General features: G+C 40.2%; 1 protein-coding gene across 1 annotated transcript in view; it reads right to left on the bottom strand.

The window, feature by feature from the left end:
* Positions 1-240: 240 nt before the first annotated feature.
* Positions 241-25,742, bottom strand: part of TNRC6B (trinucleotide repeat containing adaptor 6B) — a 2,803,754-nt gene continuing 2,778,252 nt past the window's right edge. Inside the window, exons 19-20 of the mRNA XM_044074422.1 lie at positions 14,274-14,413; positions 241-14,128 (exon numbers count right to left, since the gene is read on the bottom strand). Coding sequence (XP_043930357.1) covers positions 13,747-14,128; positions 14,274-14,413 — 522 coding nt within the window. The 3' untranslated portion in view covers positions 241-13,746. The remainder of the gene's footprint in view (positions 14,129-14,273; positions 14,414-25,742) is intronic.

Genomic DNA, 25,742 nt, shown 5'->3' with positions numbered 1-25,742 from the left:
ATAATTAAACATTAGGAACTGTAATTTAAAAATTATTTGGAAATTAAAGAAATAAATTATACTCTACAGAATGAATGGCTGAAAATCTAAGTATGGTAATATGACCTTCATTTACTTACTTTAGGGTACACATAAATATTCACTGGAGAATGTAAATATGAATGCTGGACTTGGCTCTATTTGACAGTTAATACTGATGTTCTTTGATGCAATTAAAAAATAAACACCATAAAACATTAGTTTCAATGCTTAGCAGCCAAACACATTAATTTTTATTTCTTTTCCAGGAACCAAAATATTTTTGTAGTTATAATGTAAGCAACTGAGTTGCACATAATACAATCATGTCTTCAAAAAAAAAAAAAAAAAAAAAAAAAAGCTGTAGTTAAAAGCAAAACAAAAAACTTCAGAAAGTTTAATATATGCATTTACAACATGTCTCAGTTTCAATGAAATGACAATGACTTTTAATTCCTTATTCTTAAACTGCTGCACTCATAAAAATGTCACCCTTTTGAAATCCAGCATAAGAAATACAGTACCTGCTATGGCAAAACACACAAATGCAATATTTTCAGCTTATTTTTACATTAGTAGAGTTTAACATTTGTTTCTTAAGTGAGCCAGTGATTTTAAGTACCACTACACTATAAAAGGGTTGGTCTTTTGTGCTAAATGTGCCACCAAAGTGCAGTTGTTTCTGTGTCCAAGTACAGAAGTCCAAAAAAGCAATGCAAGGGGCATAAAATTAAGAGTCAAATCAGACCTGCTGATGTAATGTGCACCATCCCTGATTTTTTCATGTTTAATGAATTAAGGTGGTACATAGCATGTACACCCACAGAAACTTTACTAAGGATTAAAAAGTGCTGCTCTTTACGAGGATCAAAAACCATACTAGAAAGATATACCTACAGACAAATGTTTCCTGTGGTGGCTTTCAGTTTTCTACAAAGTTATTCAGCATTTACCTTTTCCAAGAGTTCCAACTAGGCTACAGAAGTGATGGTGCTGGTGAACACTATAAAGTCAGCTTTTCATGGCATAAGCATTTCTAGCTGTTTTCATTAAGGTTCTTCTACAATCTTGCTTATACAGGCATCAAAAGGATACCAATCTGTCTCTAGAAATTAGAAATGCCCACTTATTTTTTTGATGGGAAAACAAACCCCCCCCCCCCCCACACACACACACACAGAAGTTTTGGTCATATTTAAATACAAGCCATTTTCAAGAACAAACATTAAAAAAAATGCTACTCTAAAATGTCTCTCACCAAATTCTTGACACATGCACACATTTATATAAATTAAATATATGTATACACACTCAACACACAGCATTCCTTTAACTGCCATACATAAGACACAAATGTAAGTTCTGCATACATTAACAATAAACTGCACTTTTACAGCTCCACCCTGAATACTCTGAAAAGCTGAATTTAAGTTTTCTAGTACATCTCTTCTAACAGCATATATATTACCTTACATTTTCAACTCCAGTTGTGCATTTAAATTTAAATATCACCCTGTGCATTTAAAATTAGAACATGCAATATGTTCTGGAGATTATATATACTTTTTGGACTAACCAATTTGGACTGATCCAACTTTGGCTGCAGAGGAAATCAGGAACACAGTACAAACAGTTAAAATATTTGTGGCGGCAGTGTGCTCAAGCACTTAGTTTTAGACATATATTATATATATATATATATATATATATATATATATATATATATATATTTTGCTTTTCTCCCTAAATCTCTCAAACTAAACACATTACCAACATTCATACACAATGAGCCAAATCAGCTTCTTACACAATACAAAGATTCAATATATTTTAAACAAGCAAAATCCTACACACACAAAAAAATCCTAGACAGTAAAGTGGCAGAACAGAGCGATAATTTTACACTGAAGAGAACTATATAATGGATCCGACACACAAGTCTGGGATTAGCTCCAAGTTGCATCTATACACGTAGATATCCATTTTACTTCCTGTAGCAGCCACAGTATATTTCTCCTTTTGTAGGCTGCTATGCTAACTACAAGTATTATACTTCCCCACAGATGACAAAGGTCATAGACACTGAGATTCAATGCTCTGCAATGCATATTAGTTAAACTGTTTGCCTTGCTGTGTTAAGCAGACTTATAGCAAACTTTGCTCATAACAGCAAGACAGGCTGACTGTCCTGATCAAAATTTACTAAAGTTTTTGCATACACTTGAAGTTTTCAAATGTCCTGTTGACTCAGTCCTGTTTTAATGATTACTCCACAGAGTACATAGACTTTTTAGTTACAAAATATTAGTTTTGTAGCTGTCCAAATTACTTTAAGTTTATTCTAGTACAGGGACAAGTAAGCCCTGCACTTGACTATGGGGGGGCTGCTAATGTCTGTTCTCATTGGATGTAGCAAGGAAATTGGGTTTGGTAATGCAAATGGCTTACATTCGCTAATGTGCCTCTCATAAAAACTCATCCTTCTTTATATTACATTGTCAGCTCTCCCAGAATGCCAACAGGGAGAAAAGGATGAGAAAACAGGCTTGCCTTTTAACACTGTTCAAGGAACTGCTTATTTAAATGAAATGCCTCCAACACTACAGAGCATCAATGCATCATGACATAAAACCAATAAGCCCCAGTGTGTAAACTTATTTAAGATGCTACTTTCCTTTTACTGTGGCACAGACACAGGTAAAAACTTCAGCATAAAAGCACCGTTTTCATGAACACGAACAATAAAATACAATCAAGACATCTGTTCTCATTCATGTATCATACACACATATGCAAGTATACAGGTGCACACCCATTATATAAACAGGAAATGGGGATATTCAATCAGTATTTTTGCTGGCCAAACAAATACTCCCCTTTAAAAGGCAGCACAGTAGCATGCTGGCTGTGCAAAGAATGCTTTAACAATAACACAGTAAAACTCTGAATAGGTTTCATATCAGCACATCAACAAATTATTTCTACCACCACAAAGTGCAACAAGACAGTTAATTGACCTTTTAGTGATTTGAGCTATGGGGTTTCTTGCTCTTCAAAACTGTAAGAGCACTTCCTTGCTTGCATGTACTTCTGAGACAGAACCAAAATGCAGATGACAGACCACCAATGACTAAAAATTTACTCTCTACTCTCACACTTCAGTTAAGACTACGGTTACAGAATATGCATTGTGTGGACTTGCAAAACGAAGTCGCTCTGCTACTAAACTGAACTTTAAAAAGGGCCATTCAAATAATACACTGGAACTGGTGTTAAGTCTAAGTGTGTAAATGATACAAGATTGGGGCTCTCTTTTAAAGTTGTGTGTTTAAAATTAAAAGAAATGTATGTGCTATGGATGGGGAAGAGGATTTAGATGACTTCATCTAAAACATACAATATCCATAAACCTACCTCTCATTTCTCTCCATAATTCTGCTAAAATCAAAACTTACTGTGGTCTCTGTAATGTGGTAACAATCTGAGTACCTCCTGTCACATTCCTGCACTGGCTAATCACCCTGCTGGCATCCACCCTATGCAGTCTGTTTGTAGATCTACCGAAACAGATTAGCACAGATTTTTCTGTGCTTTTCAGAAAGCCCTTTTTGTAAGGTAGCATGGACACAGAAAACTGGTGAACATTAAGCAAAACTGACCCTCACCCTCTGCAGAATGCATAGTTAACAGTTTTAACTGAAAGAACAAAAAAAAAAAAAAAAAAAACTCAAAGCATTCCCAACCACACATGGGACTTTTTTTTTAACTCTTCGCAGTTCAATATAAAAAAATTCACATTTGCATAATAATAATACATTTCAAGGCCATTTGAGAGGAATGAGAATGAAGCCATCAGAACTTCCTTATCACTGTTTGTTGCATAAAACAAACTTGTGAGGGCAAAAGTTTCAACGTGGCAGCCTATAGAAATGCAGTTATTGTGGAGAAAGCAGCAACAGTAGCCTGCCATACTGGTTTAGCATTTATATTTCATGGTACTCAGTAGTCAGAACTTCAAACAAAAATACTGAAAAGGAGACACCACACATTTATTTCCATAGTAAACTACAAAAAGGACATATAGTAGCTTTTTATGGAATTTATATGAAAAAATACTTCAAATCCTATTTTAAACACTTCACTACATCAACTGCACATCTTGCTTCTCACAAAGTGATTTTTTTTTAATGAAAATTGTTGACCCTTATCTATAATTACACATTTTCATAATACCCTGTTCCTTTAAATAGCAATATCACTGTGCTGAAGTCAAGGGATTAAAAAATGCATGATACCATGTGACAGACTTAAGTATTTCAGATAAACTGGGTGATGGTTTTGTAAACTTGTTTTGTACACTAACATTGTTGAAGCAATTTCTTCTCAGTAGATACTGTACATGCCTTACATAAAAAACACAACATGCTTCTTCTTTGGAAAGATGAATCCTTCATCTAGACCCAAAGCATTTGTGTCTTTAACAGATAAAGTTTCACCAAACTGCCAAAAGTTTAAGCCAAGTACTTTTAGTTTGCCAAAATTTGTGTGAAATACTGCTGACAATAACTGCATTTGTTTAGATGCTACAGCACTTAAAATGAGGACAGCAGTTTTATTGTACAAAATTTACTACTACTTCCAAACACATGACAAAATGTCATGCGCAAGTACGGTGCTGAACTGAACAAGATACTGCCCAGTGCATCAATGCTCAAACCCAAACAACCCAACTTACAGCTAGTCTATACAGATAACTATTACCACACAGTACAAAGGCACATTTCTGGCATTATCTCAAGTGACTGCTGGTAAAAGACACGGCCTTTTGCCCCCATACCATTCTCACTGGACAACCAAGTCAGTCAGAAATTGTTAACAGATTCTAAGATTCACTCTTAGCAACTTCTTTAACCCTCTCTAAACCGACGGTGTTAATGCAATTCTGAATTGCATTTTCCTGAACACAAAACTTCCACCATTAAAAACAATTTTACCACCACACAGCCCCCCCATTATAAAGTATGGAAGAACAGTATGATTCTTCAGCCAGTTACAGAGGAGAAGCCTAACAAAAAACACATGACCGATTCATATGTAAGTCAGCCTTTCATCAGCAGCAACCCAATTAATCCTTGTCTAAGCATATCAGAAAGTCATCCGAACTGCAAGGCCTGTGCAGTTTTTGGGTTACACAACAAACTCCAAGCAACTTCCTCAAAAAAGGTGGGTTAACAATGCACTCCTTACAAACTTAGTAGCTTACGCTACTAAATTTCATCTGTATTAGTACAAATGGTTTTGTCACCAGAAGTACATAAGCTGTTCCCTTTTAAATATGCTGCACTGAGCTACACAGATTCAAAACACACTGAAATAAGTCACTGATAAAAGTGAATCCCACCCAGGTGTTTACACTACTATGCATGGATGTATGCATACACATGTACGTACAAATTATCTACATAAACCATTCATCTTTCAGTCATGCCAAGAAAATTTCAAGTATACGAAATGTGTCAAAAAAGAAAAGAAAATGAGAGTGGCAAAAACAAACAAGGCAGCAGAGTACTTCTTGCTATTTAAGATACAATCTCTTAGCAACAACATGAAACGCACATCAAGATTCATGAGGCAGTAGGGAAAGTTGTAACAAAATATCTCCTGAAAAAATACATATAAAAACAGCTATTAGTCTGCTCTTCACAATTTGCAAACCACTAAGAAGAAAACCACAGAATAAAAGACAAGACCATCTAGCAGCCCATCTTCTAACAAGACAAAAATATGGCATCTCAAAAATAGGTGTCACTATGGCCTTTCTTAACTCAGACATTCCAAGTAATGCTATATGGTTACTTAACTCATGCTAATGCCTGATAGTGTGAAAAACAAAACCACAACTAGTGCTAATTCTTTCACCTTCCATCTATCACAGATAATAACTATTAGCTTTAGAAGAAAGCAACTTCTTGGAACTCTGTGTCAAAGGGTCAAATCTGCAGCAGCAATGGGCACTAAGGCTATGTCCAAGAGGCCTAGAATTCTAAGTAGTTGCTAATGTGATAACCTGTAGTACTAACTAGAACAAATATAGTTTCAAACCGTGTTCACTGACCACAAATGGATGAACCTTAAAATTTACAACCTCAAGGGGACAATCCTAAGAACATGTTAATTTAAAAATATCCAGGAAAAAGCAATGAGGATGCAAACCTAAAACAACCTGATTTTAGCTACTTGTGAGGGATATGCATGTAACAAAAAGTGCCCCAAAAAATTCTCAGCAGGTCTTAAAGTTCAGGAGTTGAATTAGGCATAAAAAATAAAGGGGCAGAAGATAAGGAAGACCAAAACAAAGACAGGTAGAAAAAGACGCCTGCAACTACCTATTAGCTCTGCACATATTACTCAGAAAAATGCAGTCCCTCCTCAGAAGAGCACACAATGGCACTAATGCAAATTTCTAATTCAAAACGGACTGATCATCTGAGTAATCGTGCATCACACCTTGCATCTCAGAGGTAACTAGTGTAAAATAAGCAGGGCAGATCTTATTTATTGGTCCACGTTTCCCAAAATGCTGATGTTTGAATCAGTTTTATTAAAACGAAGGTTAGATAATGCAAATGTAGAAAGACAACCTAAAACAACATCTCATACTGACCTGCTAGACAAACTGTAGGAAACCCCATATCACCCTCCCCATGTAGAAAGTGCCAAATTTTTGTGGATGGTAAATCCAACTTCTCGAGAGAAAAACAGACCAGAAGAAAAGATCAACTGCACAGTATATTCTTAACCGCTGTTGTGTCAGAAGCCATGCAGTTTACTCACTACTTGCATATTTCTTCTAGCTGTCTAGTGCGAATACCAAACAATGTCAGCTACAATTATGATCCAAGACTACCATCTTCATTAAACAATACATAACTTTCTCAGTCACAGACCTGACACAATTATATACATATTCTTCTCAGACTGCATCCTTCAAACACTGTAAGCCAGTTAGTGTCAGCTAGCTTGTTCTAGCTAACAGGATGAGGCACCCAACTGGAATGAAAATTGCCCCCAAAATTCCTCTACTTACATTAACAAACATAAGTACTTCGTACAGCTATGTTATAAAACACAGAGAGCTGTATAAGTAACAAAATTAACCTCTGTACAAAATGCTCAGTTAAGGAACAGGAATGAAATCACATAACAATACAGCTACCCCCTACATTCACTGAGGCACTTATATTCATAAGTTTTTTTTCCAACTGTATTTTGAACGGAGATTTTCTAGAGATATTGACAGGCCAGCAGTAGATCACACTGCACAGGATAGCCAAATAACATTAGTCAGAAACCCAAAATAGCAAGGGAGTGAGTGTGAGAGCATGAGAACGAGACAGAGCAAGCATTCTACCTGAACATAATGTTCAGATCTCCTGGCTACTCTCTGGATGATCATCCCATCCATAACCAGTTTTCCCATTTTTACACATGGGATCATTGGGGTGTCACTCTAACAGTGACAATCATATAGAGATAAGGTTCACACCACCAGTTGGGCTAGTCCTGCCATGGCTGTTCTTCCATACCATACCACACACACACACTCACACCTACGGGCAATTGAGTGTGTCCAATCTACCTACTGCATAGGATTCTAAACTCTCACATTAGGACAAGGGGAGGTAGAAAAAAATCAGAAAATAGATCAACAGATTCTAGAATCCTCCCATCAATGAGGCTGATCTCTGCAGCAGTAAAACTCAAGTTCCCAGTTTTTCACTTTTACCACCTGGTTTAAAAACAGTTGACATTTTTACCTTTTAATATCTTTCTCTTGACAACTACAGCTGTCACATCTGACTATATATCACTTCCTATCACACACAAAAATAGAGCAGCGTAACACTTCTCTATAGCTAAATAACAACGGTAAGCCCAAACACAATATATTTGGGTGACAAACACAGGGCTATTTTCATTTAACAAAAACAACTTAAAACTCAAATAAACATTTAAATCTCCGAGGCTTTTTGTAAACAAAACAGCACTAACTGAAGCACACAGTACACATGCACACAAAAACTAATGAAATTAGGTTTTGACATGTTAACCCATTTTGCCAGAAGGTGTACAAGTGCTCCTCTAGTAAGGACTAGATTGTGAAATAATTGTAATATGAAAGAAGAGGTTGCTCTCCAGTTAGTTTAGTTTTTTTAAAGTCTCAAGTGGTAAAGAAGGAAAAAAATTACACTAGGACAAATCAGCAGTACCTGTACTTCTAGAAAAGGCTGGAAAAATGAATGCTTCTAACTGCCTTCCTACCCTAAAATACCTGAGAATGAATCTCTAAAAAAGGTAAAACAACGAAAATTAAAAAAAAAAAAAAACACACAATTACATTCTCCCAGAGTTAACATTTGTTTATACTAAATTTAACTTTTTTAATATTTTAGTTGACAATGGAAGAACAGTTAATTTAACCCCTCATTTTGTTTTCGTAAACAAGAAGAGTATCTAGCACCCAGACTTCACTGTAGCAAAATGCTTTGAACTATAACTAAGATAAAGTGATCAGAAACTTATCAGGTGAGCAAAGAATGGCTAAGAAATTGCAGAACACCTGATAGGAAGCCGGAAAAGGACAGAAAGAGAAAACAAGGCAGGACCACAAAGAAATTTTATGGGAAGGGTTAATAGCTAGAGACAAGCAGCACACATGGTACCCAATGATGTGAAGACCCCACACATGTCTTGCAGCCTTTCATAGCACTTCCTAACTTCTGTACATCATCACTTTGCCCATAAGGGTGGGTGAAGGTATTTTGTTTTCTTCAAAAGGACTCCACCACTCTAACTTTAACCCAGGCAAAACTGAACCCTCCTGCTACTCAGTCTTACTCCCACTAACTTAACATTATACCTTCATTTCAAGCATTTTAAATCCTTTCCACTGTGCATCATACTAAGAAGAGGGTACAGATCTAAAACTATTTGGAAAAGGCAAGACTTGTAAGTGATCTGCTGCAATTTCACTAAGTGGACACGTTCTCTGCTGGGAGAATACACAAAACTATGCCTCAATGACTGCTTAAATGGATCAAAGATCTAGTACCTTATGTGGGCTACCTTCACCATGATGGAAACACTGTTACCAACAATGAACAATGGCAACACAGCACTAAAAATGTCAAGCTGTTTCCAGTGCAAAGTTGTACTACTTTTCATAGAAGGCATGGCCATAAGATATCCACAAGCAACTGTGCCAAGCACTGCTAGATGTAACAGTTCTGAGTGTTAATTATACATACTGGAATTATACAGTTAAGAATGAGTAATGATGCAAATGGTGCACAAAGCTAGTAATTAAACACAAGAGCCCTACTCTGGTTAAAAATCTGAGATACACATACTGCCAAGCACCAGCAAAGAAGGCACAGGATCTTTTTCTTTTTTTCTGATGGGGGATGGGGGGCTGCATATTACCAGTGCAGACAGAAGGCCTCAAAATCCTAAAATAACAAGCTAGCAACTACTACTACCAACTATGCAAGATACTGAAAAACAGAACAATCTGATTTCCAGGTAGTATGAGTGCACAACTAAGAGATGACAGTACAAGGGAAGTATAACACTTTCCCAAGGAAAAGTGGCTTGGGAGTGTCATGACAGAATATCAAGGGACATGAATTTATGCTACACTGCACCTCAAAGGGAATGAGCCAAAAGGCATACTGGCAGTTGTACCTCCAAAAAGATAAGCATATGCTACTTACACTGCAAAATCCTTTTGCATCAATAAATTACTTTGCATACAACTTCAAGTACACCCTTCTTAGCAAAAGTCCTTTGCAAAAGATGCTGACAACCCTGCAGTGAAGTCACATCCACAACTAAGAAATTTTTAAGTGCGAGAAAACATTTTGGTATGTTCACTGGGAACTCCCATGCAGGATCAAGTAAACAATGCAATGATCAAAAATGCTAATTTAGTTTCTACCATCTTCATTTCTTTTCCTGGGCTACCCCCACCATAACATTCTCTTAGTTCAAGGAACTAGTAAATCAGAACAACAACAACAATACGAAGAGAAATGACTTTTGCTTTCCAAATCACTGTTGACTGATTTTTTTTTCCTAACTACAAAACATTAATGTAATCAGCAAGTTAAACATCCAGAGTAACACAAGTAAAAATTCCCTGAAACAATTGGAAAAAAAAACTTAAGGACATTAACATAGCTTACACTGCCATAAGTGAATGGAGGAACAGAACTGTGTACAGGCTGCAGGTTTTTAGTTGCATTAATGATGCTTCATTATTGCACAGCACTTTGTACTGCATTAAACAAGGTGTTACAGCCACAAATGACCATCACAGCTAGTGTTAACGGCTACCAGACAAGTGTTGCATGCATGTTGGCCAAGGACATTTACTAATCAAATGTGAGAGACAGAGAAGACTTAAAGTTATTTTAAAATTATTTACAACATACATCGATAAGTTTCCCATATGTTATACAGAAATATTAATGGGGAAACTGTAGGCAACAAGGCTCATCTTCCATCTTCTGTATAACTGCTGTATGAAAGACCACGCACAGTTTGCCAATAGCTGGGACTGCCTCCAGACAGCAGAAGACCTTTGTACATGGTTTCCAACATACTACCAGGAATTTCATATTTTACTGAAAATCTTAAAAGTAAGGGCTACCATTAATTCATTTCAACTTTTTTTTACCTCTGTTGCCTACCACCCAAATACCAATACATGTTTACGACGTTGAATATTCTACTAGGAATACAATTACAATGCCATTAAAATGGGAATGTAATGCAACTTAATAGATTTGGTACAGGAACCATAGAACAGTTTTCAAGCAACTGTCAAAAACAAAGAATGGGAATGAATGAATACAAATATAATAAAAAAATGGACTCTACTACAACTGTTATTATCATTTTGATTTCTTAACTGCTGTCAGGTCTTTAAATCTACTGCCTAATTTTCACTGTGGCACTATTTAGGGAATTCAGTTATTTTAACATTTAAAAAATCAGCAACTAAATTACTGGAGTTATATCAACTTAGTCCAACATATGTATGTACTGATCAAAGTGTGTGGAATGTGGGACTACTAGCTAAGGCTGCCCAGCATGGCTGGTTGTCAAACTCATGTGAGCTACTGAAATCACAGCAGCAATACAAGACAGTTCAAACAATCATCCTGGAAAACCAGTGCGGCATGATCTCCATACAATGTTTAGCTTATGAATTCAAAAGTTAGTATTTGCATTGGGATAGAAGTGGTTGTACAATATGATAAGGCTTTCTGGACACCTAAAAAGCCAGAAAGAAAATAATGAAAAAGGAAATCTAAACCATCTGATGATGGGAAGCCACTAACAGGCACTTTAAACTGCAGGAAACTAAACAGGGAATTCTTGATATTTACCTCAAGAGTCACTTAACACTGCCCCCTCCCCCCAAAAAAAAATAATCAGACCGATCAAGTCACAATCTCCACATTCCCACTTAATCTACAATGATGCTCCAAAATATTCTTCAAATAATACAGCCAAAGAAAGCAACAGTATAAGTAAAACATAACAAAAAGGTGCAATACTTTCAAAAAATATCTTTGCTAGTTATACTTTGCCTAGGCAAACATCTGTACGCGAATACACACGCACACACATACACACATATAAAATACGTAACACACAGGGGAAAAAAAAGGGCAAAAATTAAAAAGTACACACTGTTTTTTTAAGAACATTTGTTAAGTAAACGTTTTCACCTGTGATAGACTGGCATTATAGCATACCGAGGTTTGGCACAAGTAATGCTTATTCAGACAGTAAACATTATGGCTGGGTGTACTCAGCATCCAGACTGGGGTGATAGGACTGTGCGATGAAGACACATTAAGCAAATGGCTTAATTTTTCCTGCTGTAAGAGGTCAGAAATAAACATTAAAATTTTTAGCAAGATTTACAGATTTTAACCACCCCTCCCACAAAAGCTATGTTTATGATAATACCTTCTTGCTGAGGACTAATTGTCTTTAAAATGTAGCAGCAATGATGGTTTTGTAGGGGGGGTGGACATTCTACAGAAAACTGCTCTGGAATTACCTTCACATAAAAGCAAATGTATACAATGATTTGTAAGCAAGCTGAGCAGATGATACTGCTAAACACAGAAAAAGCCTGGACTAATGCTACATCCCAAAACAGTGCTTTTCACCCAAGTCCTCCCTCCCAAAAATAATGCAGTACTAGCAGGCTGGCAGTAGTGAATGGTACTGACTTTTATGAAGAACTCTGCTGCCTCAGGTGTATCCCCGTCTTAACACAATGATGACAGCTAAGAGCTTGAACATACGATCAACAAACCAAATCCTGCCATCAGTTTAGACTGCCTAAAGATATGCACAGTGTTGCAGTGAAAGAAAGTCTATAAAACTCAAATCCTAGCCTGCTAACAGTTTGTGATTTCACCCTTACCATAAAAAACAAAATAAAAGCCCATTTCAATTAGTGCAGGTAAGAGCAATTAAAAAATGTCAGTTTAGTACTTTCATCTTAGCTGCCCTTGACCATTAAACCTACTGTATTTCACAGGTTAGGCATCCAATTCTTTAACACCATGGGGGTATATTTACTCAACGCATGCAATCCTGCTTCTGACCTAATAGATTCTATCAGGAAAGCTAAACCTTTTCTTTTTTGAAATTTCTAACAAGTCTACAGACTGCACCCCAGCTCAGCTTATTACAGTACTGTGCAGTTTATCTTCACTTGTAAGGGGGCATGGTTCTCATAACTCAGCTGGAAATCATCCATTTGAGTGTTATATTTTTGCTTTTCTACAATTAAGACAAACTGTCAAAGCTGAGTCGGCCTTTGCATGTCCCATCCATACTATAAACTAGGTGAATTCAAGTACAAAATGACTGGTGTGGGTAAAAGTCTTGCATAGCAGTCTTATAATCCACAGTGCTCTCTGTACATTTACTATATAACATGACTACGAATCGTGGCACAGCTTATATCTTTTGTCAAACACAGTAACATTAGCAATGTCCCAGTCACAGCAATGCTCCCTTTGCCAAACAGAAGCAGCGCCTCTGGAGGCCCCATATGTAACTTTTCAAATGATGGATTGGACACACACGCAGTACATGTGCCAGAACACTCTGGTCTCTCTTAACCAGCAATCACAAGTGTTTTTTTTTTTTAATTTTTGTTTGTTTTTAAAGTGAGGTTCCGTCAAGTTCATGGTTTTTTTCACCGTGGTAGACTGAAGGACGGAAACGCACCCAGTGCAAACGAAGTTAAAAAGCTATTTTTCAGTATATGTTTCTTAGCAACAACTTCCATATAACATGAAAAAAGTGGAAAACTACAAACTATGTTTTTGTCTCTTTTTTTCAGTTTAAATGGTATGTGTACTCTCTTCACATTGTCTTTCTAGGTTGGCGCTCATGATTCAAGTATTTCAAGAGTGATATGTTCAATTTTTTGGATTCAATAAAACACAAACTGAAGTTATATAAGGGAGGCAACTATGTGCTCAGACAACGATCTGTCTGTGACCCACCTTCTCTCTCCATTTTTTTTCTCATTTCCTTTTTTTAATGTATTTATTGCAAGTTGAAAAAGGTCAAGTTAGTGCTGCTGCGGTTCCAAAAAAAGGTCACGAGGTCAGAGTTGAAATTCTAAGTTCAGACTGAATCTGACCCTCCTCCCAGAAGGTCACCAGGTAGTAAAGTGGTGGGACTGCCCATTCTGTGGCTATCTTCCACACTTGGAGCTCCCCACAGGCTTGAAGAATAGTTTGGAGGTCCCCATAAAGAAGCTCCAGAAAGGTCACCACCACCACTGTTGTTGCCACCACTACTCCACTGTCCAAGCCCTGTTGATCCACCGAAGAGATTTAATCCTGCTCCAACTGGATCTGTTTGGTTTTGTCCTGTTTCCATAGTCTGCCATCCAGCTGTTGGTACAGAAGGAGTTGGTGCAGGGGGCTGGGCTTGTGCCAAAAGTATCCGAACATCCTCGTCAGAAGCAAACTCAGCTAGAATGGTAGTGTTCCCCAGTACACACCTATGACAGTGTAAATAAAAATAAATAAATAATGATTACTACAGTTGCTTAAAGGAATTAGGCCTACAAATGCATACAAATAAAGTTTGAAAATGTTAGGAATTCTTAACACTAGTATACAGCTTTTTTATTCAATTTAGCTTACATGTGCAGTGCAGTCTGGGCTTTTGCTGCTTCTTGTTTGGTGCTGTATCGAATCAGTGCTGTACCCTGTGTCAGGTTCAGATGGAATGTCAGCAGTGGGCCATGCTGCATGCAGATGGTTCTCAAGGTGGAGCCATCAATCTATTGTAAACCAGAAACAACAAAAAAAATCAACTGCTTATAAAATATGTGAGGACAACAGCATGAATGATTCAGTACTGCTTATTTCTAACAGTAGTACAGACTTTGGCAGCATTTCTACACTTAAACTTAGCCACCAAGACCAATACTCTAAGTTGCCACATTCCAATATTTCAACAGCTATATCTCAACTGCTCTACAGTTTACAAGGAAGCCACTACCCTCAATACCTACAGGAGCCAGACTCTCAAACTCTGTTCAAATACTTTAACTTTCTTTATTGTCACAATCATTCTAGTATTTGGTCAACAGTACATAGTAATTTTACTTTACCAAGAATAAAACAAAGCCAAAACGTGAACGAAAATTCATTCAGTACCTACTCTCGCAAACTCTTCCACTTTTGTCATGAAAAAATAAGAATTAAATCTAAACACAACACGTGAATAGGAAATTCACCTCCAGTCTGGTCCCCATATCTCTGATAGACAGAGGCAGGCAGTATTTCCCAAACTAACAACGCCCCCCACCCCATAACCTCTAAAAACTTCCTAACATACCCCTTCCTAATAAATGCCCATGATACAGACGCACACAACTGCATTGGATTACATGGTTAGGGTTACACAGGAGCTGGTAGTCATTAGACTAGTACATAACTATGAACCTATGAAAAATTTTATAACCCAACAGAATCCATTGCCAAATCACTGCACAAAGCAAATTGGAAACACCACCTTTTACATCTGGTCCACATCACATAACTACTCTAGCAACATTTCTGAAAACTACAGCTCTACAACCCTATACAGAATAAATGAATACCAAAATAAATGCAACATGGATTACACACTTCACACAGAGTCACTACTGCAACCTTATCCACTGGAGGACAGATTGCAGTGCAAATGAATTAAACAGATGGTCAATGTCATCTTTGTGGTACGTTAACATTTTCAACACCATCAATCACAAACTCGCGACGACTTAGGGACTTAGACACTGGGTTATGAACACCCACTAAAGTGCCTCTCCAATGACTGCAAAATAGGAAGCTTACATTTTGAAGAATCCAGCATGTAGCACTAACGTTACACAATGTCTGGAATTTCAAGATGGAGTCTGACTGAGCATGCAGTACACTAATTAGAGCTCTCCCAGTGTAAAAAACAAAAATTCTGCAAAAAAGCCAATAAATGCTACTGATGTTGATTAATTTGGTTACTGGGCAGTGAGTGCAATGCCTGGATATAAAAAAAATAAATAAATGGGGAAAATGTGAAACAAAGTAGTAACAGTTTTGGCTGAGAATAACTTTGTGGCTGATGAGCAAGAAATAGATCAATTTGTATGCTTAGTGCAGGAGATGGTTTCCAGCAATTTAGAAGAAAAAAATAAACCACATGCATCCAAAAGTCTTAAAAGAGGGCATTAGCAAAACATAAAAGTCAAATGAAAAAAGGGTGGAAAAAAGTAACACTAACTGAACATTCATATGAAATGAACGATTTGCAGACATAAGAGACTAGCAAGTATAAAGGAAAGAATGGCATAAAATTTAGCTATATGGAAAGTACAGTTTTGCACCTACCATAAATGTAGATGGTTGAGTGTAAAAACTGCTGCAGTCATCACACTTAGGTTATCCTGCCGTCAGGCGGTCCCGCAGTCGGCCAGAGTTCCAAAGTCTTGGTCCAGCGTCGGTTGCTGTTGCCTCCTCCCTGATGTCAGTGCGACAGGGGTATAAAAGATGCAGCCGACGCCATTTTCTTCAGTTTTTCTTGCCCCAGATATCAGGTGCCCCCAAATAGGTAGGCAATTCAAATTGTTAGTAAAAAATACAAAAGCAAAGCAAACAACCATTTTTAGTTGCCAGCAAATACTCCCCCATAGGTAATAAAGGGTAGATGCCCTAGGTAAGTGCCAAAAAGTAATAGGGGAAGGAGGGAGGGTAACCTAGACTGCAGCAGTGTTTACACTCAAACATCTACATTTATGGTAGGTACAAAACTGTACCATGTTCATCATGTTACACTGCTGCAGTCATCACACTTGGGTGGAGTCCCAAAGCTGAGGTAGGAAGGCTGGATCTATAAAGCATTAGGGGTGGCTATAAGGCCCTGCAGTACAGCAGTGGTGAAGCCAGCTCTGGATTTGGAGTATAAAGGCAAATGGTAATGTTTGGTGAAAGTATGCACAGAACTCCATGTGGCTGCTTCCAAAATATCCTTGGTAGGTACTCCTCTGAGGTAGGCAGTTGCCCTGGTGGAGTGAGATCTGATGCTGCTAGGTACAGATTTCCCATGGTGGGTATAGCAGAAACGTATAGTGTCCTTTCCATTTTGAAATAGTCTGCTTTGAAATGGCTTTTCCCTGTGCTCCTGCAGCATATGCTACCAATAATTGTTCAGTTTTTCTGAAAGCTTTGGTTTTGTCCAAGTAGAAGCGTAACTGTCTGTGAATGTCCAAAGAATGTAGTAGTCTCTCCCCTTTGTTCTGTGGTTTTGGATAGAAAGTTGGCAAGTGAATAGTTTGGTTTACAGCCACACTTGATACCACCTTTGGCATAAACGTAGGGTTAGTTCGTAAAGACACCCTGTCCTGGTGGAAGATGAGGAAAGGTTCCACTGCCATTAGTGCCTGTAATTCTGAAACTCTTCGTGCTGATGTTATTGCCAGTAGCAGAGCAGTTTTCCAAGAGATGCATTTTAATTCTGCTGTGTTAGCTGGCTCAAAAGGTGGTAAAGTTAATTTTTCCAAAACAAAGTTGAGGACCCAAGTTGGTGTGGGTGCTCTACGGGGCGGTCTTATGTTTTTAGCCCCTCTGAGGTATTGTTTGAGCAAAGGATTAGAAAAAATTGGTGGATCCGTGTTGTAATGAGCAGCGATAGCTGAGGCGTGGATCTTGATGGATGAAAAAGAGAGGCCCTTGTCCAGCATCTTAGTTAAGTATTGCAGTATCTGAGGAATGTTTGGGACAAGAGGGTCAAGGCTGTGTGCTTGGTTCCAGGCACAGAATCTCTTCCATTTATCAGAGTATGCTTTCCTGGTGCTAGGCCTTCTGGCATCCAGAATGACATCCATAACAGCTTTGGAGAGAGGCATTGCTTGCTTGGCTAAGGAATTTTCCATGCAGCTAGATTTAAGGTCTTTAGCTGGCTGTGAAGTATCTGATTGTTGTGCTGTGTCAGCAGCTGTGGGATTTGAGGCAAAATCCAGGGTGGTTCTTGTGTTAAGTTCTTTAAGATTGGGTACCAGTGCTGGCGTGGCCAGTCTGGTGCAATCAGGATCATTTTTGGCTCTTCCTGCCTGGCTTTTATGAGTACCTTTGGAAGGAGAGGTAAAGGAGGGAAGGCGTATACTTGTAGTTTTTTCCAGCTGAATGAGAGTGCATCCACTTTCCATGCTTGTGAATGGTAGCTCCTTGTGCTGAATTTCTGTAATTGGCAGTTCTTTGGGGGAAGCAAACAGAACTATGACCGGTTCCACCATTTTTGTGTTATCATTCTGAATATTTGTGGGTTCAGTTCCCATTCGTGTGGGTCCATAATGTTTCTGCTTAGGTCGTCTGCCAGTGTGTTTTTCTCTCCTGGCAGGAATTGTGCTTGCAGATGAACTTGGTAGTTTAGAGCTGTGTTCCACAAGGTCATGGCTTGTCTGCAGAGGGGGTAGGAGTGTGTGCCCCCTTACTTGTTTATGTACCACATAACTGTGGTGTTGTCTGTCTTTAGTAGTAATTGCCCTGGATGCAGTAGGTCCTTGAAAGCTATAATAGCATTTTGTACAGCTAGCATCTCTTTTTGATTATGTGGAGATGTCTTTGCTCTGTGGGCCACTCGCCCTGGATACATTTTCCTGCCATGTGTGCTCCCCAAACGTAATCCGATGCATCTGTTGTCAGTGTTTGCCTGGCTGTGGGTTGAGTGAAAGGCTGTACCTTGTTGAGGTGACAAGCTTGTGCCCACCATCGTAACTCCTGTTGTAGGCAAGGAATTAGTGGTATAACTGTTTACAAACTTTGACAGTGTTGAGACCATACACTCTTTAGGTACCATTGTAGTTTCCTCATATGCAGTCTGGCATATGGAATTAGTAGTATGCAAGATGCCATGTAGCCCAAGGCCTGCAGAATTTTTCTTGCAGGGAGTTGGGTCTTTGTTGCCATTAATTGAAAGTATTGAGTCAGTTGTCCTTGCTTGTCTGGCGTGAGAAAAGCCATCTGGGCCGTTGTGTTCAAGCTGGCACCAAGGAATATTATCTGTTGTGTGGGCACTAGTTTTGATTTCTTTTCATTTACTGTGTACCCCAGGCAACTTAACTTTTTTACGTACGCCAGATGCTTTAGTAGAATGTCCTTGCTCTCTGCTTGAATCAGGCAGTCGTCCAGGTATGGATAAATTTAAATTCCTTTTTGCCTGCAAAATGCAATTACTGGTGCCAGGCACTTTGTGAAGACCCTGGGTGCAGTAGATAAGCCAAAGGGCAGTGCAGAGAATTGATAATTCAATGAACCAGCTAGAAACCTGAGGTGTCTTCTGCAGTTTTGTCTGATAAGGACATGCAGGTATGCCTCTTTGAGGTCCAATGTCACGAGCCAAGCTTTCTTGCCCAGCATGGGAAGAAGCTGCTGTAGTGTCAACATCTTGAATTTCGGTACATCCAGGTATGTGTTTAGTGTAGAAAGGTCCAGAATGGGTCTCCAGGCTTTGTCCTTTCTGGGAACCAGAAAGAGTCTTGAGTAAAATCCTTGTCCTTGCTCCTGTGGTGGTACCTTTTGAATAGCTCTCATGTCCATGAGTGCTGTAATTTGTCTTTGAGCCTCTGCCCATTGATTTGGTGGCAGATTTGGCATTCCTTTTAGCCTTGGCAGGGTGTGAAAATGGAACCTGTAACCTTCAGATACAATGTTGGGAACCCATTTGTCTTTGGTGATGCAATGCCAGTTGTGATAGAAAAGTGCCAGTTTTCCTCCTAAGGGGGCTGCCAAGAGAGAGCTGTTTGGCAGCTGTAGTGGAAAGTCATTGAGTCTGTTTTTTATAAGATTGAGGCCTGTCTTCTCCTTCTTTCTGGTCTGGTGTGCCCCACTGTTGAGGCCTGTAAGGGCCTTGTGTCTGACCTCTACCTCTTGGACGTCTGCATCTGCCCTTTTGAGGTCTGTCTGTGACTGGAAAGGACCAATTTTTTGTTGGCCAATTTCTGCTAAAACGAGGACGCTGAAAGTACAGTTTTGTACCTACCATAAATGTAGATGTTCGAGTGCTAATAAAGCTGCAGTCATAACAGATGGGTTCTCCTGCTGTCAGGTGGGTCCTCGGTCGGCCGAATTCCAAAGTCTAGGTCCAGCGTCGGTTGTCGTCACTTCTTCCCTGACGTCAGTGCGACAGGGGTATAAAGGAACCAGCCGATGCCATTTTCTTCAGTTTTTCTTGCCCCAGATGTTAGGTGCCCCCAGAAGGAAGGCAATACATAAATTTGTCTAATAATGCAGTGTAATATAATCAAAATACAGTAGTTGCAAGCAAATACATCATAAATGAATACCCCAATCAGGTTGTATGAGGATGTGCTAGCCTATAGGCCTGTCCCAAGAGGGGAAGGAGGGAGGGAAACCTGGACTACAGCTGTATTAGCACTCGAACATCTACATTTATGGTAGGTACAAAACTGTACTATGTTCATCGTGCATACAGCTGCAGTCATAACAGATGGGTAGAATCCCAAAGCTAAGAAAGGGGTGGTAGGCACTAGGTGAAACTAGGAGGAGCCAAAATGCCCTGCAAGACTGCAGTGGCAAAGCCTGCTCTAGATTTGGAGTATAATGGTAGGTTGTAGTGCTTGGAGAAGGTATGCACAGAACTCCAAGTGGCTGCTTCCAAAATATCCTTGGTAGGAACTCCTCTGAGGAAGGCTGCAGAGGTGGCTGTGGCCCTGGTGGAATGAGTTCTAATGCCTGTAGGTACAGTTTTGCCATGAAAGGAATAGCAAAAGCGTATGCAGTGGGCTATCCATTTTGAGATTGTCTTTTGGAAATTGGCTTTCCTTGAGCTCCTACTGCATAGGCCACAAAGAGCTGCTCTGATTTTCTGAAAGGCTTTGTTCTGTCCAAATAATAACGCAGTTGTCTGTGGATGTCCAAGGAATGTAGTAATCTCTCCCCTTTGTTTTGAGGATTAGGATAAAAAGTAGGTAAATGTATGGCCTGATTTAAAGCTACCCTGGATACCACTTTAGGCATAAAGGACGGGTTGGTTCGTAAGGAAACTCTGTCCTGATGGAAGATGATAAAAGGCTGGACAGCCATGAGAGCCTGTAGTTCTGAAACTCTACGAGCTGAGGTGATAGCCAGAAGGAAAGCTGTTGTCCAGGACAAATATTGCAAATCTGATGAGGCAGCTGGCTCAAAGGGAGGCAAGGTCAGTTTTTCCAGAATGAAATTAAGATCCTAAGCAGGTATTGGTGGTTTCCTTGGAGGTCTTAAATTCTTAGCCCCTCTGAGGAACTGTCTTAAGAGAGGATGAGAGAATAAAGGTGGATCAGTGTTGTACTCTGCAGAAATGGCTGAGGCATGGATTTTGATGGAGGAGAAAGAAAGTCCACTGCTTAGCAGTTCAGCCAAATATTGTAGTATTTGAGGTAAATTCAGTTTTCCAGGGTCCTGGCCCTTTTTCTCATTCCAGACACAAAAACGTTTCCATTTTGTGGAGTAAGCCTTTCTAGTTGATGGCCTTCTGGCCTCCAAAATGACATCCTGTACCTCCTTGGAGAGTAGGGCCTGCTGTGATGCTAAGGAATCTTCCATGCGGCTAGATTGAGTGTTTTTAGCTGACTGTGAAGAGTTTTGAAGCTGTGCTGAGTCAGAAGAAGAGGCATTACAGGCAGGGTCCATGGTGGGGAATGCGTCAGGCTCCTCAGGAGTGGGTACCAGTGTTGCCTTGGCCAGTCCGGAGCAATGAGGATCATCTTGGGTCTGTCTGCTCTGGTCTTCAGTAGAACTTTGGGCAGCAGAGGAAGAGGTGGGAAGGCATAAACTGTCATTGATGTCCAACTGAAAGATAGAGCGTCCACTCTCCAGGCCTTTGGCTGGAAGATCCTTGAGCAGAATTTTGTCAACTGATGATTTTTGTGGGAGGCAAAGAGAGCTATGTCTGGCCTTCCCCATTCTTGGATTATTTCTGTAAAAACTTTTGGATGCAACTTCCATTCGTGTGGATCTGTCATATTCCTGCTTAGGTTGTCTGCCAGCGTGTTTTCCTTGCCTGGCAAGCACTGTGCTTGTAGTTCCATTTGTAAGTCCATGGCCATGTTCCAAAGTGACATGGCCAGTCTGCATAGGGGGTAAGAATGTGTTCCTCCCTGCTTGTTTATGTACCACATAACTGTGGTGTTGTCCATTCTTATCAATAGTTGACCTGGTTGTAGAAGGTCCTTGAAAGCTATAACAGCATTTATTACTGCTAGCATTTCTTTTTGATTGATGTGAAGGTGCTTTTCTTTTTGGGATCATTTGCCCTGAATGCACCGATCTGTCATGTGCGCCCCCCCAGGTGTAGTCCGAGGCATCTGTTGTGATGACTTGATTTGCTTGAGGCTTGCTGAATGGAAGACCTGTGTTTGTTTGACATGCTTGAGCCCACCACAGAAATTCCTTTTGCAGACATGGAATTAGTGGTATTATTGTTTCCAAACTGTGGCTGTGTTGAGACCATATGTTTTTCAGGTACCATTGTAGTTTTCTCATATGCAGCTTTGCACATGGGATTAGTAAGATGCAAAATGCCATGAATCCCAGAGCCTGCAGGATTTTCCTTGCAGTCAGCCTGGTGCAATTTGCTAGTGTTCTGAAGTATTGAATTAGTTGCCCCTGCTTCTCTGGCGTGAGGTAGGCCATCTGGGTGTTTGTGTCCAAATTGGCACCCAGGAAAATTATCTTCCGAAAGGGTATTAGCCTTGATTTCTTTTTGTTGACTGTGTATCCCAGAGAGTTCAATAACATTATTACATAAGCCAGATGTTTCAGAAGAATGTGCTTGCTGTCCGCTTGGATCAGGCAGTCGTCCAAATAGGGATATATTTGTATCCCTTGAAGTCTGCAGTAGGTAATTACTGATGCCAGGCATTTCGCGAATACTCTGGGCGCAGTAGATAAGCCAAAGGGCAATGCAGAGAATTGATAATGGGTTGAACCTGCAAGAAATCTGAGGTACCTTCTGCAATTTTGTCTGATTGGGACATGCAGGTATGCCTCCTTGAGGTCCAATGTTACCAGCCAAGACTCCTTGTCCAGCATGGGAAGAAGTTGCTGTAGAGTGAGCATCTTGAATTTTGGTACGAGTAGAAATATGTTTAGGATGGATAGATCCAAACTAGGTCTCCAATCTTTTCCCTTCCTTGGCACCAGAAATAGCCTGGAATAAAAACCTTGACCTTGTTCGTGCGTAGGTACCTCTTGAATAGCTTTCATGTTTATGAGATCTGTAATTTGCCTTTGTGCCTCTGCCCTTTGATTGTGTGGCAGGTTTGGCATGCCTCTCATTTTTGGAAGGGTGTGAAAATGGAATTTGTAGCCTCTGTTTATAATGTCCAGGATCCATTTGTCCTTTGTGACAATATGCCAATTTTTTGGAAATAATGCCAGCTTTCCTCCTAAGGGGGCTGCCATTTGAGACCTGGTTGGCATGCAAAGGGGAAAGTCATTGGGTTTGCTTTCTGAAAGATTGCGAGTTGTCCTCACCACCTCTTTGTGTAGGAGCTTGCCATTGTCTGCCTCTATACGATCCTTGGGATTGTCCTCTGCCCCTCGGGCGCCTGTATCTGCCTCTTTGGGGTCTGTCTGTGGCAGGAAAGGACCAGTTTTTGGAAGGCCAATTTCTACTAAAACGTGGGGGTTGAACCTGTAGAAATTCTTTCACAGTTTGCATTGATTTAGCCTTTTCCTCCATTTTCCTTAATACCTCCTCAGCATTAGCACCAAATAGTACATCCTGTTGAAGAGGGTCGTCTAGTAATTTAGCTTTGACATGATCAGGCAAGGCTTGTTCCTTGAGCCAGGCATGCCTACGTATGACTGAACCTTAACAGCAGCTCTACACGAGGCCTCTAGAGCATCAAAACCACATTGTAAGGTATGCTTACCCACTTGTTCTGCACTATGCATCAAATCCTGCAACTCCTTCAAGTCTGGTTGTTCAGGTTGTGACATTTTACTTTTCAATTGTGATAACAAAAACTGTTGGTATTTTAGCATATGAAATTCACAGTTTAAGGCCCTCATGGATAAGGTAGTCGAGGTATATACCTTTTTTCCCCACCTTTCTAAGGATCTGGAATCTCTCGAAGGCAATGGATTTTTAGCAATGGAGGCCTTAACTCCCTTGGGGCCCTGTGAGATGGTTTCTGGGTCAGCAGCATGGCTTTTGTATAGAAATTGGTGTGAGTCAGGGACCCTGTAGTACCTGTCAGGCTTAACTGGAGCTGGAGGTAGAGAGTCCGGGTTAAGGCAGGCCTCCGAGTAAACATCACCTAGGATGTCCAAGACAGGAGGTATAGCCAGAGGCCTGTGCTGAGGAAGCAAGAGAAATTCCCTGAGCCTTTTCTTGGAATCTGAATAATCCTGGCCTTCCCAGTGGAAGTGTTCACTTAAGGTATGCAAAGTTTCCCCAAATGAGTAATCCTCAGGGGGGGATACAGAAGGGATGGAATCCTCCGCATCAGAGTCTTCAAAAGGGGAGTAAGAATGTTCCTGATCATCAGAGTGCTCTGAAATAATGGAGCCCTGATCAGAGGAAGGGGAATCTTCCTCCACTCTAGGCCTTTTGTCCGGAGGGGGTTGAGAACCTCTGATAAGAGTAATTAAATCTTCAGCCATTTTAAGCATCTGTTTCTTAGGCATGGGGCCTGGAGATGGACCCTGAGTAGCTGGTCTCTTAGAGTGCATGGTTGCTTTGGACTTAGTGAAAGCCTTGATGGAGAAAGAGGAGGAAGGTCTGAAGACACCTTGAGTGGAGGTGGACCTGTCCATATTCTGAGTTTAAACGTCAAGAGTGGCTTCGGTATCTTTAGTCGGGGTGTGGGCCGAGGAGCCTGCGACCTCGGGCACAGGAGACACCGTCAAAGACAGGCCGTCGGTAGTCAGGGGCTGTGTAAGTGCCTCGCTGAGAACTGGACCACGTGTAGTCGGCTTTGGCGTGGTGTCGGTAGAGGCCATGGACCTCGTGTGTCGGTCCTTGTCTTTGCGTTTTTTTTTGACAAAACCGGAGTCGGAGTGTCTGACAACATAGTATAGTTAAATGCTTTCCCAAAATAATGCTGGGCGAACTCCGCCCGACGCTTAATAGTGCATTAGTTGAATGTAGCACAAAAGCGACAGACCGAGACGTCGTGGTCTGGGCCTAAACAAGGTATACAGCGGGAATGGAAATCCTTATGCGGTATTTGCTTCCCACAAGAAATACAATTATTAACTTTGTCTGACATCGGTCTGAGGCAAGAAAAGTTTCAACGGGTACTTAGCTTTTAAGAAGACTTCGGTTTCCAAATTTTCGTAATCTCAGGAGCTGGCCGACCGGCACTTGCGAACTGCTTCTGCTTCGGGCACCGCGCGGCAAGAAAGACTGAAGGAAATGGCTTCAGCTGGTTCCTTTATACCCCTGTCGCACTGACGTCAGGGAAGAAGCGACAACAACCGACGCCGGACCTAGACTTTGGAATTCGGCCGACCGAGGACCCGCCTGACGGCAGGAGAACCCATCTGTTATGACTGCAGCTGTATGCACGATGAACATCCTGTAAGAAATCTTTCACTGTTTGCATAGTTTTTGCCTTATCCTCCGTCTTCTTTAATACCTCCTCTGCCTTAACTCCAAAACAGCACATCCCGCTGCAAAGGTGCATCCACTAATTTTACCTTAACATGACCTGGTAATGTTTGTTCTTTTAACCAAGCATGCCTTCTAATGACAGAGCCTGTAACTGCTGCTCTACAGGAGGCCTCTAAGGAGTCAAACCCACATTCAAAGTATGTTTTCCCACTTGTTCAGCAGCATGCAATAAATCCTGCATTTCTTTTAAGTTAGGAGGATCTGAATCTGGAAGCATCTTTTGTTTCAACTGAGAAATCAAAAATTGCTGATATTTTAGCATGTGAAACTGGGAATTCAAGGCTCTCTTTGCTAAAGTTGCAGACGTATATACCTTCTTTCCCCATCTGTCTAAAGCTCTGGAATCTCTGTCAGAGGGAACTGTTTTTTTTGATGGTAAAGCCTTAATCTCTTTGGGTCCCTGAGAAATAGTTTCAGGGTCAGCAACTGGGCTTTTGTACAGAAACTTGTGA

The sequence above is a fragment of the Protopterus annectens genome, chromosome 1.part0, assembly GCF_019279795.1.
Source record: "Protopterus annectens isolate FY-2018-M chromosome 1.part0, PAN1.0, whole genome shotgun sequence".
NCBI lineage: Eukaryota > Metazoa > Chordata > Ceratodontiformes > Protopteridae > Protopterus > Protopterus annectens.
Note: the sequence above shows the minus strand (reverse complement) of the source record. Positions and strands in the feature narration are given on the sequence as shown.